The sequence below is a fragment of the Tachysurus fulvidraco genome, chromosome 20 (genome assembly GCF_022655615.1).
Source record: "Tachysurus fulvidraco isolate hzauxx_2018 chromosome 20, HZAU_PFXX_2.0, whole genome shotgun sequence".
Lineage (NCBI taxonomy): Eukaryota > Metazoa > Chordata > Actinopteri > Siluriformes > Bagridae > Tachysurus > Tachysurus fulvidraco.
This window is the reverse complement of record NC_062537.1, coordinates 11,388,582-11,404,283: the sequence shown is the minus strand read 5'-3', so window position 1 is coordinate 11,404,283 and position 15,702 is coordinate 11,388,582. Positions and strand designations below refer to the sequence as shown.

Here is a 15,702-nt window from a genome sequence, read left to right as displayed (position 1 = left end):
CCAACATTGATAGCTGGCTCGATAGCTAACTTAGTTATAAGCAAAATAAACTGTTAGTTGGTTGAAACTTTGTCAAATAAGATTTAAAAATTAGACAGCAGCGTGGTTGTTCAGGTCAATGTAAAAAACATAAAAGAAACCTGAAATGTATTTGCAGTAATGTTACCTTTTGTCGCTCAGACCTCTCCATGTAAGCTGTGTGATGATGTGCCGCTACCAGAGGTGTCAAGTAACGAAGTACAAATACTTCATTCCCTTACTTAAGTAGAAATTTTGAGTATCTGTACTTTAATGGAGTAATTATTTTTTAGCAGACTTTTTACTTCTACTCCTTACATTTTCACACAATTATCTGTACTTTCTACTCCTTACATTTTAAAAATTACCCTCGTTACTCCTAGTTCATTCCACCGGCTTGTTTTCATTAAAAAAAAATCTACTAAGATAAATCGTGCCATCCGGATAGAGTGAATTTGATTGTGGTTGGATGAGAAGTATAAACATATACCATTCCGACACCCTATTGGTGTATTTGTACGTAACCGATCGCACCTGCACATGACACAAATCACGTCACACTTCAGTTACCCAACGCTGGACATATAGCAGACGGAGCCAAGTGCGAAGGTGTCCATGGCAGAGGCTCAAAACTCAAACCAAATGTCTCAACAACCAGCACCAGCGAGGAAGTTGGTATAGCCAGGAAGACCAACTAACTCCAACCCTTACACATCCCTGGCTTGGAAGAATTTTGTGAAATGGTTGGATGGAAAAATAAATCATTGCGCATGCGCTGTAAGCTATGTGCACCCAAATACCATGAGCTAACAGAGTTTGCAGGGCTGATATTCAGGCCAAGAAGAGCATGCACTGACTCAAAGAACTTTGGGAACCAGCTGCTGTTCTGTACTTAACTGATGTTGATTACCCTGTTGTTGTTTGAGTCCAATGTGTTTGTTTCAATAAAGGTTTTTGATGACATGCCTCTCAGGGGCGGTTCTAGGATTTCATCTTTAGGGGGTTTAGCCCTCAGTGAGAATTTAAAACAAGAAGAGTTTTATATTATATATTATATGACTGCATAGTAAGCCAAAAGTTATGGTATTATTTAAAATGGCAAAAGTGGACACCAAAATGTTATGCATGATGTAATGAAGCCAGTCTTGAATCAAATCAGTTCATGTATGTGTGCATTCTCTACGAACAGTGTGTCCAATGAATGCAGTCATTAATTTAAAAAAAATATTCACGAGACAAAGCCCAAATCAATAAATGTTATTTTTATTTAGTATTGAATGGATTGTTTGCATTAATATTTTGTTTGTGCTATCAACTCTGGTAATAAGAATAATGAGATTTCACTGCTTTAGGGTCCGTGTATCTTTTGGTCATTCGACTTTCCATTTAGAAACGGGTATTAAAAAACAAAAAAGGAGTGGCTATTTGATTTTCGTTTTAAAATACAAAAATTACAATTGAAATACAACGCGTTTTTCTTTTTCATGGTCAAAAACGGATGAGTAAAATTTTAAAAATGGTTTGATTTTCATTTTATATTTCGAATAACAAAAAAATACAATCACCAGAAAACAGAAACAAAAAAAGGCCCGTTTTTTATATTCCGAGACCGGATGTGGTCATTTACATGACAAGAGCGCCAAATTTGAGATTGTGCCAATGTTGCTATAGCCCAGACTAAAATGTCTTTTGGTACACAGTTATGATATTAGATATGGCAAAACAAGGCCTGTCATCTGCAGAAATCTATGCGCGGATATCACACGAAATGGGGGGGGGGGGGGGTAGAGGATGTTCTGCAAAAAATGTGAGGAGATTTTGCGCTGAAAATGGCTTAAGTTTGATGGGACTCCCCTTACAACAGTGACAAATCCCTTAACACAGACATACACATGCTGCACTGTCTAATGGCATGATAAACATATATCAGCTGGTATTGGAAAGTGGAAATCATGTTAATTTGTTATAATCTAGACTTCCGGACGTCAAGGTATATACTGTCTCAACATTAATATTTTACATTATCAAAATTCCAACTATGAGCTAATGTGTATTTTTATATGGTTGTTTGGCAGTTACTTAGCTTGTCTAAGATTAAAAAAAAACTTACACAATTGTATAGTATAATCAAACCAAATACCCTAATTTTTATTTTATTTATTCATCATAATTATTTATATTAATTTATTTGACAGGGATTTGACAGGGACAACACAAATAGGCATTGTTAGATTTATAAAACCTGCAACCGATGCAGTGTATAAAGGACTAATGGGATTTTGTATATGAAATAGTTTCAGTACATTGTTTATCTATTTTTTCAGGGTGCCCGCAATCTCAGCCCCATACCATATCAAGATGGTTACATGGGCCATAAGATCCATATGGACCAAAACAAAAAACTGGCTATGTTTGGGGTCACCCGTGTTTTAGCCATTGATGGATTCAGGAAAAAGGTTGTTGCTCATTCTACAATGCCTATAAAAAACAACCTTGCCATATATGAAGATGTTTTCAGGTAACAGCCTTGTTGTCTTGTTGTGGACACTAAAGGGATTGCATACACATAAAAAAGTGACATGACATACGGCTAAGTACGGTGAACCATACTCAGAATTCGTTCTCTGCATTTGACCCATCCAAAGTGCACACACACAGCAGTGAAAACACACACACACACCATGAACACACACCTGGAGCAGTGGGCAGCCATTTATGCTGCGGCGCCCGGGGAGCAGTTGGGGGGTTCGGTGCCTTGCTAATATTCAGTTCTGATTTGGAACAGTTACGTTTAAAAAGTTTATCAAAATGGACTTTTTCATCCAAAAGGCCTGCAGTCCTGGAATATGGTATATCAAGTTCAAGTTCAAGTTTTTCTTTATTGTCAACTCTTTCACATGTACAGTATATACACAAAAAAGAATCGAAAATGTATTTCTCTCAGTCCCAATATATGGGACCAGGTGCGAGTAGATCATGGCAAGGAGTTTTATTTGACAGTCTTCATGCAGGAGCTGCCGACATCTCATCGCCATAATCAGGAGAGAAGGCCTTATTTACAGACTTCATCCACAAGGGTATACAGTTCAGTAGTTTTTGTGGATGCTTCAGCTGCACACTAATTGTATGCCTGCTTTTATTATTACTATTATTGTTTGCTTCAGCAGTATACTGTATACTTGCATACATGACATAAACTGTCTTTACATTTCTATGCTTTCGGAATTTTAGGGTAAACATCCCATTAAATTAAAATCAAAATTAACCTTGGCCAAGAACAGATTTTTTTAAATCTGGTTACATCTTAACATTAAACAACTGCTGAAATAAAAAAAACAACAACAACACTGGACTTTATTCAGTACTTTAAATTCTAGTTACATTGTTTTTTTTTAATGTACATTCCATTTGGGAAAATTGTCCTTAAGCAGAGGACCAGGTGTAAATGTGCATAATGACTGCTGGGTTGATACATTTACAGATTTACTGTGAATTCTGCATAATTATTTTTCCCCAAATGGGTCATAACATATTTTTCATTAACCACCACAACAGATTGACTGATGAACCTTTGTTGCAAATTCAGAATCACATAGTTGAACGAATCTGGCCTGAAGTCAAGTCGTGTCAAGTTGGTGGATCAAGAGGAAATAGACATGAACGACAGCCTTGTGAGAGAGCCTTGTGTGTCAAGGATGAAAATGTATGACATTAACCACAAAATAAATGTGTTGTTGTATCATTAAATTATAATACAAATGGTAAATTGATTAGTGTATAGTTGATAGTGTATATATATATATATATATATATATATATATATATATATATATATATATATATATATATATATATATTTGTTATTATAATGATTGCCATATTTACCATAATATTTGCTCACACAGATTAAACTTCTTCACAAAACCAGGAAACCGGTTCACAAACATCACCTAGAATCAAATTTTTAAAAAATAAATTAAACATGATATTTACCAGGAGTGTTAATTACATCAATCTAATCATTGGTTGTCTACAAACAAAATAAGCAGAAAAAAACATGTATTAAGAATTTAATATATGTTGTTTGAAACAACAAGAACAACATCATTAATATTGTTGTTTTAACCCCCAGGTATGCAGATTTAGCCTGCGGTGGGATTATTAAAAAATTGTCCATAAAAGCTATAATCCTTTAAATTGTTTTTATTTTATTTTATTAAATTTTAGTTAAAAACACCAGGAATGAATTCAGCTTTAGCACTTTATAACAAATACACAAATATCTTACCGCTGACAATAACATGCGCTGCTGATGTTCTGTGTGCATTTGATACTTGGCAGGTGTAGTTGCCACAGTCTGAACTGGTCAGGCTGGACACCACCATGGTCTTGTTGTTATCACTGAGGGAGAATCTCTGGTCATCAGGCAAAGGAAGACCATTTCTAAACCACTGCAGATGCTTAAACTTCCCGCTGGTCTCACACTTCAGGGTCAGAGAGCCAGAAGAAGAAGAGACAATGATTTTTGATACAGATAGAATCCTTGGCTTCAAATCTACATGGAAAATATAAAATTAGGTTAATAATGGATAAGTCAGCTGCCAAGAATTGTAATCATATAGGTACAGTAATAGCAGTACAGGTTAAATACGGTACTCACATGGTACAGATAATGTGATATTAAAATATAGAATGGTCTTATTTTTAAAGAGAGTTTTCTCCTCATAATTGCCTTCATCTTTCTTTGTGATATGATCCAAAATAAGACTCATATTCTCTAAATTAAAAGAAATATTTTGGCAGCGATAAAAGCATGTAACATTTCCTGCCTTAATAACGCTATATAACACTTTCCTTGTTGAATTTACAGTATAGCTAGCCCATTCCACAGATTCCACATCTGGATTTTGTCCATAACGTCCTCGAAGCTCCACTCGCTCATGTAACACTCCAGTCACTGTCTCACCATCAACCCCCCTGCCTGCAAAAAAGGTTTTTAATGCTGGTAGCATGTGTTAATCTAAACTATAACAGATATTATCTTTTATTTTTGTTTAAGTGATGAAGAAATAAAAAAAAGTCTTACCAACAAGTGTCAGAAGAAGAAATATCTCAATAATAAAGTCAACTCCTGGCATTGTAAATATAACACTTAGTACTCTGGTAAGAATGAAACTTGGTGAAAAATTTGATAAATGCACTGCTACTGCACTACTGACGTTTATGAGCACAGTTCTTTCGAAAGTGCTTTTTCAAAGTGTCAGCATCATGTGGTTTCACACAGACCGATACTAAGAAAAAAAAGAAGAATGTCTTTAATTATATGTTTACATATCACACATGCTATTGGTAATGGAATACGTCAAAACATAAAAACCCAACAAAATAACATGACTAACCAGATGCCAATTTTATCTTGAAAATGTTTTAATTGTTTAAATGTGTAGTAAAGGTGCTGTGATGTGTGTAAGAGCTTATAAACAAAAAGGAGTTACCAATCTTAAATATAGTGGCCTTTTCTCACACCACAATTATAACAGATTTGCTACTGGACACTAAACCATTGCATACATCCATTGTATCAGAGGTTGTTTAGTCTGACATTAAAATAATTATAGCATTTCAAATAAATCTGATTTCAGAGAAGAGCTCATGAAGTCCAGAGAGTTGAAACCTAGTTTTTTTTTTGTTTTTTTTTTAATTATTAAGAATAGAAGGTGAACAGGATGTAGAGAGACTGGATTTTTTTTTTTTTATAAACATATATGCAACAAACAGAGAAGGAAGTGCTAGTTGAAGTGTTTCCTGTATACGTAGGGCTTCAACCGCTGTTTGAAAATAGTGACTCAGCTGTCCGGACCCTATTGGGAAGTTCATTTCACCACGTTGGTGAGAGAACAGAAAAGAGTCTTGTAGTATACTTACCTCTTACCCTGAGAGATGGTGGGACCAGTCGAGCAGTGCTGGTAGATCTGAGGGTGCGAGGTGCAGTGTGAGGAGTGATGAGGGCTTTGAGTTAAGAGGGTGCTGCTCCATTTTTGGCTTTGTAGGCAAGCCAAAAGATATAGCCTATGTTTCATTTAGCTTATATGAAAAAGTAATGGGATGGATGCCTATACTACTGCTCAGCTTCTACAGATCTATAGCATAACTTCTGCATTTTATAAAGCACGTGAACACATTTCCGCTGCTGAAACAAGTATTAACCATTTTCACACATTTTAAAACAGCCAAAGAGCAGTTACCAGAAACTGTGATTCCGACCAGAAACCAGAACAGTGTGTGTTCTAAGGTTTCAACAGTTGTCTTGGCCGTGGTCTGAAATACTCGATGCACATCAAACTGGAGTATAAAATGTTTTGTGTTAGCAGTGGAAAATAAAAATGATGTGTTCTTGATTTGTACAATTAAATTTGCAAGTGTGATGCACTCATACAATACAGGTGGATGTCAGAGAGCAGTAGGAGAGGGAGGACAAATTATGATTATGCTTTGTAATAACAGATTATGCTTTAAATGATTAAAAACATTTCTTTTGCAGTAAACTCCTGCATCTGTCGCTTAAATTCATTCAAATTGTTACACTACATTCTGTTAAACAATTTAACACCTCTACAGTACATAGGATACACTGGCAAAAGTTTCCTCAAAAACATGAAAGCATTTGTTCTTCAAAAACTCACAAATATACATTCTTCCGAAAGAGTCGGTTCAAAGAGTCGACAATGCTTGTGGCTGCATTCAAATCGCTATACTGCTACACTGAACTTTATAACCAAAGTTGCATGTAACCATGTATATAATGTACGTACACACACGATTTTATTTAGACAGATGCATTAGGTCTTCTACAAGTAAAGACAAGTTACTGCCAGTTTTGAAAATGTGACAAATAACTGCAGATTTCAACAAAATATGCTTCACTGAATTTTATTTAATGCCAGAAATTTGATAAGCTGAATGCAAATATTGGCTGTTGAACAGCATTTTGTAACAATGAGAAATCAGCAAATGCACAGACTGCTTACGAAACATCTATTAATCATTATATGGTGCAAATTAAATGCATACAAGATAAAAAACAACCAAAAGTTTTTTAATCACAGTGCATTTACAAACATGAAAAATGTTGCTTACCCCAGTATGGGGTTACAAGCAGCTGCATTTTAAGGGGATATTTGCTCAAAAGCTATACTAAAGTGACCATTAGTGGTGGTATAAACCAGTTTGGGCCTGAATTTCCAGATGATACTCATCTGCAAAACCAGGACAGGGCAATGTACTTTGAACAAGAGTAGCAGAACAGGATTTAGTAATAACTAATCATTGCCCAATAATTCAGTCATGGTCGTAAGAGCATAATCAAATAAAAATGACCATAGCTTTCCATTTAATGTGATTTTCAGGCATTTCTTTTAGTGTGAATGAGTAGGTCTCTCTGTAGATCAGCTTCTAAACTTCCAGACCCGGCCTTGCCCCCAGGAGGATCTGTTATCAGTGTCAGTTTATTGAAAACTCCACGGCCAAAGTAATCTGCCACCACCGAGAAGCCATCGTTAGAACTCCTCAACTGCAAATAAATGTAGGGAGACTTTTTATTCCCAAAAACCAAATGGTACACAAGATTAGGAAAATGTGTGATGATATTTTGATTTGATGTATCTGTTTATATCACGTTACCTGTCTATTAAAGTGATCATGCAGATCTCGTTTCTGCTCCTGCGCCCGTAACATGTCCATCACCTTCCTGTTTTCAGGGGTACATGTTGGGCACTCAGCCTCACTCTCTGCATAGCTCTCAAAGCAATGCTGATGGAAAGAATGACCACAAAGGAAATGCACCGATGGTAACTCTAGAGGGCTATTACACATGCTGCACTTTGTCTTCTGGAAAATCTTTGCACTGTGAGGAAAATGAAAGGGAGACAGGATGAACATTTCATATTAATCATTCTAGAATAATAATCAAACAAACTTCATGAGAGGAGGACATAATGTTTAATCAGTTGTGTGAATGTAAGACACCTTAGTACTGTTACCTGGTGCTGAGTTCCTGGATCTCAGAGCGTAGGTGTGCAGTCTCCTCACGGTACTGCTGAATCTTCCTCTCATCTTCTTCAATCTGCTTGCTCTCCCTTTGCAGTTTGTTAATCAGATAATCTTTGATCACTGACAGTGTTGCAGTGGAGTTATGGGCCAGTGTCTGTACCACTGAAACCAAGAAAAAAGAAAGAAAGATCAATACCTGAATAATTCATACATTTAGTAGAATTTACAGCTAAACATTTTGTATTTAGGGACATTAGAGGTTGCTTCCTTGTACACAGGAAAACATCATTCACAAACCAGGTAGGGAAAAAAAATCCTGATGTAAACATTTTCCTTAAGAATTTTTCTCTCATTGTTTGCCTGCTCTTTTGTACAACAATTCATTGATTGATGTTTAAGGGCATTTGTTTTTTTCGGGTTTGGACTTTGACCTCCATTTTTGTGTACTTATTTTTGCCCCCTCACCTGGTTCCAGAATGTTTATTTTTTTGTGGAAAACAAACTTCATACTGAAATCTGATGTTTTTTGTGTTGTCATATGAGGTTAATTTTTTTGTTTGTCACCAGTTGGTGAGCACCACACAACTGTTTAGGCCCTGATAAATATAAATTAAGAACCGCATTTCGCTGAGCTGAGTTTTATGATGGCATAGGGTACCATACAAGTTGGTAAAGTATCTACAAATAAATCAAGATGCAAATCATTTTTGCAAGTTGTGTGCAACACCTAAAAGGTGTGAAAATCAGATTATAAAGTACAATGTATGTGCTTAGTGGAAACTTACCCAGCAGTGGTGGCATAAGGTTATTTTGATCTATATGATGTAGAACCTCGCTAATGTATGCCTTGCAGTCTTCTTCTTTGCGTGCAAAGTAGCCCAAGGCCTGTTCCCACAAGCACACTTCCTGATCACCATATCGCTTACATGCCTCGACCACTTTAGGGTACTCCTCATTCTGCATGTGGTAGTGCATGATCTGCTGGTACCTACAGAAATACATCCGGATGATCAAAACTAGTGCTACTGTCTGTTCAGTTTGTCTATTTGAAAGTTTAAACAAGCTGCTGTATATAGTGGAGCACAATCACGAAATAACAAAAAGAAGAAAAAAAGGACTGATAAGACATTAACCATCCCTGTCATATTTTCTCCTAACAGAATAAGAAAATATACAGAACTGCATAAGTGTTATGGTATTACATACAGTTTGCCCTTCTCATACAGGTAGAGCACTCCTTCTTTAAAGTTGTGCATTTGGCAGAGCACAAGCGCTTTATCAAACACAGTGTTTTCAGTCGTCAGCAGTAACAATGCTGACCCCTGCAGGTGTTTCTTTTTCTGGGTGAGAATAAAAAAAGAAGTCTTTTATTTACAACATTATACAGTAGCAACATTTGGTTTACAGGGATTGGTAATCTGGTAAAAAGCAAATATGATGTACTGTATATCACTAATACATTGTGTTTACCTCAGGATCCTGTTCATGGGCCCAGTCCTGCAGCCGAAGCTCAAGCAGCGTATCGTACACTCCTTGAGGTGAAAATGGTTCCACATTAATCATGTGCTCAAGGAATGCTCGTAGTTCTCGTGGATTATTAGCAAAGATAGGGATAAATTCTTCTGAACTGGCCTGAGAAAGAGGAATAAGTTGAGAGTATGAGAAAGACCATACTAGTCATACAAGTTCACATCAATCAGCACTGTTATATGTATTATATAATTACTTGAATTGCTTGACATATTGACTGCTCACTTTAATTTTAATATTTTAAAATGTCCATCAAATTATTGTGTTCTGCATTCTTTGATTCAAAAGTCTGGATAAAATAATAGATATGTAACAAAAATATGATGTAGATGACCTGAAAACAACAACATGTATTTTCCCAATGTTCTTAATATTTACGCTGCTGGATTAATCTCATAACAATCAATCTGTGTTATAATTATACACAAAAAAAAAGAGATTATAGTTACTTATCTCTTAGAGACTTGTTTTTATCTCTTAGAGACTTGTGATACTTTCAAGTGCCAGATCAATATCTTATACTGTCTTAACTTAAATATATAACCCAGTACTATTTTCAGGACAGAGCACGAACCCAATGAGCAACTACTGTCCCAATCTGAAACATGACAAAGATCACCTTGTCCACTATTAATTTGTCCACACTGTCCCGATCAGTGGAGTCCTGAATGGGTTGGTAATTGGTACAAAGCCTCTTGAGCAGCACAGTGGTGCTTTCTGGAACATGGTGCATCAGAGTTTTCCCATAGTGCTTCATATTAGTCTCGGCCTGCTCAAACGGCAGCCGCCCAATATAGCGCAGAGCCTCCTGGTAGTTCTGTGCAGATCGATAGAACGATAAAACACACTTATATGAATTACATGAAACTAGCTTTTAATAATTTCTGATATATTGTTTTAAAAGGTTTGAAGTTGCTAACCATTTTAATCATTCAGAAAAAAATCATAATATTTAAAATTTCATGGTATACTTTATAGTAATTTGGGCTGTATTTGACCTTATGATTTCTTCCAAATTACTCTGCATTAATACAATATTGCCAATGATTTAGAGACACGTGACCATCAGACTCGTCCTATAAATCCCTGATGTACTCTCCTTTTGCTGTTACAATCTGATCTTCTAGAAAGGTTTTATACTAGAATTTCCAGTCTGGTTTGTGGAGATGTGCTCATCCAGCCACAAAAGCATTAGTAAAATCAGGCACTGAAGAAGTCTTGTGGCTCAGTTGGCATTCCAGTTCATTTCAAAGACATGGGAAAGAGGAAATCTTATCAACATACAAAGTTTCTATACAACTGTGTGCTTCCAATGTTGCCATTATTGAAAAGACCACATATGGGTGTGATGGCCAGGGGCCCACATACTTTTGGCCATACAGATCAAAACACCAGTAATTTATTCAATTCGCCACGACAGTGTTGAAATGGTTGATTTCTGAGAGAAACTCCTTTACCTTTAAATCCTCCAGCTGAATCTTCAGGTACCACTCATGGTGGGAGTGTTTCTCTGCCAGGAACACAGCATGGCTATGGTACCCAGCCTGGCGCAGCACCTTTATAGCTATCTCCACATCAAAATGCACCTCACTCTCACTGCTCTGAAGGGCACAGAGAAATGTAAATAGTGATCAGCCAGACACATTTGGAAAAATCCTTCAACAGAATAGTATAGCACAGGTGTTTAAATCATGTCAATAAGCAAGGGTAGCTCAAGTGGTTAAAGCTCTAGGTTGTTGACTTGAAGATCAGGGTTTAAGCAGCCACTATTGGGCCCTTGAGCAAGGACCATAATCCTCTCTACTCCAGGAGAGCTGTATCTTGACTGAACTCTGACCCCAACCTTCAAAAGCTGGGATATGCAAAAAAATGTTCACTGTGCTTTAATTTATATGTGACAAAAACAAGGCTTATTCTTTCTTTAAAAGTAAGATAGTACAGAACACAATACAGCTAGGGTAACAAATGAGTAATGTAGAATAGAACAGAGCGAGCGGAAAGTAAAGGCAATAGCATATGAGTGGACACCTCTACCAGCAACAAGTCTAGTCCTTATTATCATTGTTAAATAGTAATAAAATATACTGCATATATGAAGGAAGCTACTGAATAAAAACTATTTTAGACTTTTGACCTTGCTGTGTCTATGACTATTCCAATTCCAAAATCTAAGCCATTCACCTATCTATTAAAATAATCATTTTATACAACATCTACAATCAAACAAACATTTCTTCTTTAGATTTTGTACTAATGGCAGTCTGAAACAGAACATAATAGAATTGAATAGAAAACAACACTTAAGCAGGCAAGTGTTAAGTGTGTATGCAAAACAAACATATACTAATTTAAAGGAATCATTACCTGTAATCGTAAACAATAGTAACATTCAGAAGTTCAACATCCATGACAGCAACCAGTAATACCATCCTTTCAATGTTATTATAATATATATCCAATTATTTTAAGCAATTTTTGGGTTTCCATACTACCATTAACGCCACATCAATGTGAACTCTGTTTTGACAACCTTAATGAACTCCTCCAGCTTGGAGCTGTCCTTCAATTTGGTGTAGCAGTTGAGGAGAAGAGTGGTGTGATCTGCATTGGCCAGGGACTGCCTGTGGAGGGCCTGCAGGTATGCAGTGAGGTTGTGGATTCTCTGGGCATCCAGGAACTTACGGATGACATAGGAGGGTTCCAGTTTCCCAATGGTTCTTCAAAAAGAAAAGTAATTATGGTTACTCGTACATGGAGTATTACTTAGTGAATTTAGGAATTATAACAGTTCTCAGTAATCTTACCGAATATACTGTTGAATAGCTCCATCATGGTCTCCTTTGATGTACAGGTGATCTCCATACTGTCTAAATATCTCAGAAAGGCCGTCATTATCCAGATGCTGGCTCTTTGCAAGATTAATTGCCATCACAAACAGGTTCTTCTTGAACAACATCTACAAGGAAGAGGATGCAATATTGAATTAATGAATTTAGCATCATTGATGTAACTGAACAGTTTTTATGAACTTGCATCTACCACAACAAATCTTACTGATCATCATGTGATCAGGATTTATTGAAGTAACTGCTATTCACTCTTACTCTCAATATGTACCATTGAATTTGTAACAAGACACAATGTTAACAAGATCAAGCAGAGCAATTTAACAATAAGTGTACCTCTAGTTTAGTCTGGGTGTCCTTCTCTTGCAGCATAAACATCTTTCCATCTCTTGTCAGTACATAAAATGAGCCCCACTCTGCCAGGATGTCTATAATGTCATCAAATGCTGCGCTGAAGGCGATGAACTTATTGTCTAGGTCATAAATGGTCAAGACCTGCTTTTCTGTTGGAGATAACTGCCTAGGTCCAAAATCAGGCCTGCAACAGAGAGTAAAAAAAACACTATGTAAAGGAATATTTTTAGTGCTTTTCAATTTGTCCACTGCATGTGTACATATGTGGTCTTACTATAAATGTTTCAGAAACTGAAACGGATGGTAATGTGCGAAAAATATACATTATAAGTGACTCCTACTTGTTAGGTGACTTGATGTCTCGAGAAATCAGAAGTAAGTAACCCCGGTGCCAGTGTGCCAGGATTTTATGTCCATCAAAAGCAAAACAAGGACCTCTTTCATCAGGCTGGTATAAATATACACAATCATCTCCTGCTACAATGAACTGCGAGTCCTGGGAGGGATCTGTGAGGGCAGAGCAGCGCAAAGCGCAGCCGTGAGTGTCCAGCTCCACACGAGGATACTCCTTCACAGACAAGGTGTAACACTGTCAAAACAACAAAAGCAGGGCAAACAGTTCATTTAGAGTAAAATAAAAATAATTCTCTTCATTTAGATTACACATTGCACAGAACAAGCTTAAATAAATGAAGGGAAGAACTTGTCAATCAATCAAACAAATAAGGCATACCTGTACTTTCTCAAGTGTAGCCACAAACAAGTGGGTGACTTTTCCTGCCTGACGGAAAGCCAGACCTGTGACAGGACAGCTTCCCTCATGTAGGGTGAGTGTTTTACTGTGTCTGTCTCTGGTGATGTCACCTTTAGTCAAAACTACGCTGCCGTCTGTGAAGCCTTGAAACCACATCACATTTAAACCATCAATATTTTCATTCTCTATATTTAGATTTAACTTAAATATTATTATATGCTTTTTAATGCAAGACATACACCCTGTAAGACATTTACCGTAATTGCACAAAAAAAAAAAAACACATGATACTCAAAGGCATTCCGTTACAAACTATCAGCTAAACAGAAAAGTTGCATAAAAAAATTCTTCAATCATGTTTAGAGTTGATAAAAGTTTATTTATTAAGTTATTACAAAAATAATAAAATAAAAAACACCCCTCTAACACTGACACCTTACACACAATGTATACAATTTTTTTTTATTAAATATAAAAAATACACATTAGATAAAAACTCAGTAAAGTACCTATGGCCATGAAATTGAGGTTCTCATGTACACTGAGACAAGACACTTCTGCAGGTTTGTTTCCAGGAATGGCTGGAAATATACGAGTGCACAGAGGACTGCCGCTGTCTCTCTTATCCGTGTTCCACACCTTTACCTAATTCACAGATTTATATAAATAAAACATTGACATGCATGTGCATCAATCTCTTACTAAGCAAGTGGATTTAAGTGGGTCATAAGTAAAAGATTTACCAGTGGGTTAATGCCATGCTCGTCCTGACCCACTGACACCAGGATGCTGTGTTGTTTCAGCTGATACAGGTGTGTTACCCGTAGTTTATATGCCTGGAAGGAGGTCAGCTGCAACGATCGTGATAAAAACCAAATTTGACCGTCCATATGTACACCAAAAGAGTTAAGAAAACCATTAGGATTTAAAAGAACACTAACATTAACAGCAACAGATCAGGACAGGAACAGACTGCAATGCACAGTAAAATCAGCAGAAAAAAATAATTGGTGCCCCCTGCCCAATCCCCAGGACGTGTACGATATGAGAACCAGAAACCTGACAGACAAAATCACTACTGGCCCTTTACACCTTTTACACAACTCTTTCAGCTCCTCCCTTATGGCAGGTGCTACAGAGCTTTGCGTACCAAAACTAGCCAGACACAGGAACAGTTTATTTCCCCCAGCAATCACCCTGATTAACAACTCACCATAATTATATTCCCTGCTTCATATCTATAAGTACTGCATTATCAGAAGTGTCAGTCATCACATCATCCGTATACGTTACACACACTACTGCTGCTGTTTATTGCACAAAAGCATAATATTATTTGCACTATTATTACTATTATTTGCAATATTATTTGCACAACTTTGAGAGTCACAACCAGCTGAAACCAAATTCCTTGTGTGTGTGATAAACCGGCCAATAAACCGGATTCTAATTCTGATTTGAAACTTTAAAAAAAAGACATGTAGCTAGCTAATCTAATCTAGCTCGCAGATCACTTTCTGGGTAAAGACCAGGTACATTTTTGACAACTATACAAACCAAGTGTGAAATAGTATAATCAATTAGAAAGAGTAGATGTTGTGGATTAAAACTGAACATTTACTGTAACTGGTCCTGAAACAGGACACTAGTTAGCCACAGGAAGCTATCGAGCACAACAACAAACATAAAGGATATCACCAAGAACAACATGTCCCCGGCCTGAATCACACGCTGATATGCCCATCGGCAACGCAAAGCTTTTTCCATTCTCGCTCGGATCTTTCACTGTTTCTTTATCGAAAAACACAAATCGTCTCCACTGCAAGAACGCAGCCATTTTATCACCAAGCCCAGGTCAGATCATGTGACAGGTTTTTGGTCACGTGATCACTGTCGGTTTCACATGTTTAGTGGTGTCTTGAGTACATCCATGTTTTTTCCCCACTTCGATTAAACGAATATTAAACTTCATCATCAGATAAGATCATCATCATTATCATCATCATCATTATATAATGCGCTGTCTATGGGAATACAACAGATGTTTATACAATGATTTCCAGAATGAACAAATAAATAAAGTGGAATAAGTGAAAAAAGAAGCACAAGCATCCTATTTTCATCAATAATAAAGATTGAACAAAGAGCTAG

General features: G+C 36.7%; 2 protein-coding genes across 2 annotated transcripts; both read right to left on the bottom strand.

Annotated features, from left to right (window-relative positions):
- Positions 1-3,290: 3,290 nt before the first annotated feature.
- Positions 3,291-5,279, bottom strand: LOC113644656 (HEPACAM family member 2-like). The gene is made up of 5 exons (XM_047804730.1): positions 5,105-5,279; positions 4,679-5,020; positions 4,307-4,573; positions 3,904-3,968; positions 3,291-3,697 (listed from the first exon to the last, which is right to left on the bottom strand). Exons 1-4 carry the CDS (start codon positions 5,154-5,156, stop codon positions 3,925-3,927), a joined length of 705 nt encoding a protein of 234 aa, XP_047660686.1. The 5' UTR covers positions 5,157-5,279; the 3' UTR covers positions 3,291-3,697; positions 3,904-3,924.
- Positions 5,280-6,932: 1,653 nt separating this feature from the next.
- vps11 (VPS11 core subunit of CORVET and HOPS complexes) lies at positions 6,933-15,433 on the bottom strand. Its single transcript, XM_027150862.2, has 16 exons — positions 15,247-15,433; positions 14,295-14,443; positions 14,061-14,196; positions 13,531-13,694; positions 13,139-13,386; positions 12,780-12,981; positions 12,402-12,553; positions 12,128-12,314; positions 11,055-11,198; positions 10,217-10,414; positions 9,538-9,699; positions 9,274-9,407; positions 8,853-9,055; positions 8,058-8,229; positions 7,699-7,921; positions 6,933-7,588 (listed from the first exon to the last, which is right to left on the bottom strand). The coding sequence occupies exons 1-16, from the start codon at positions 15,386-15,388 to the stop codon at positions 7,421-7,423; spliced, it is 2,784 nt and encodes a 927-aa protein (XP_027006663.1). The 5' UTR covers positions 15,389-15,433; the 3' UTR covers positions 6,933-7,420.
- Positions 15,434-15,702: the final 269 nt, after the last annotated feature.

Bases quoted from the DNA above. Each gene is read 5' to 3' on its own strand.
- LOC113644656 (XM_047804730.1), bottom strand. From the start codon at position 5,156: ATGCCAGGAGTTGACTTTATTATTGAGATATTTCTTCTTCTGACACTT. The intron at 4,574-4,678 runs GTGAGTACCGTA...TTTTCCATGTAG, and splicing joins TATCACATTATCTGTACCAT to ATTTGAAGCCAAGGATTCTA. The intron at 3,969-4,306 runs GTAAGATATTTG...ATTTGATTCTAG, and splicing joins AGCGCATGTTATTGTCAGCG to GTGATGTTTGTGAACCGGTT.
- vps11 (XM_027150862.2), bottom strand. From the start codon at position 15,388: ATGGCTGCGTTCTTGCAGTGGAGACGATTTGTGTTTTTCGATAAAGAA. The intron at 12,315-12,401 runs GTAAGATTACTG...TTCTTTTTGAAG, and splicing joins GCTATTCAACAGTATATTCG to AACCATTGGGAAACTGGAAC. The intron at 9,408-9,537 runs GTAAACACAATG...ATTCTCACCCAG, and splicing joins CCCATGAACAGGATCCTGAG to AAAAAGAAACACCTGCAGGG.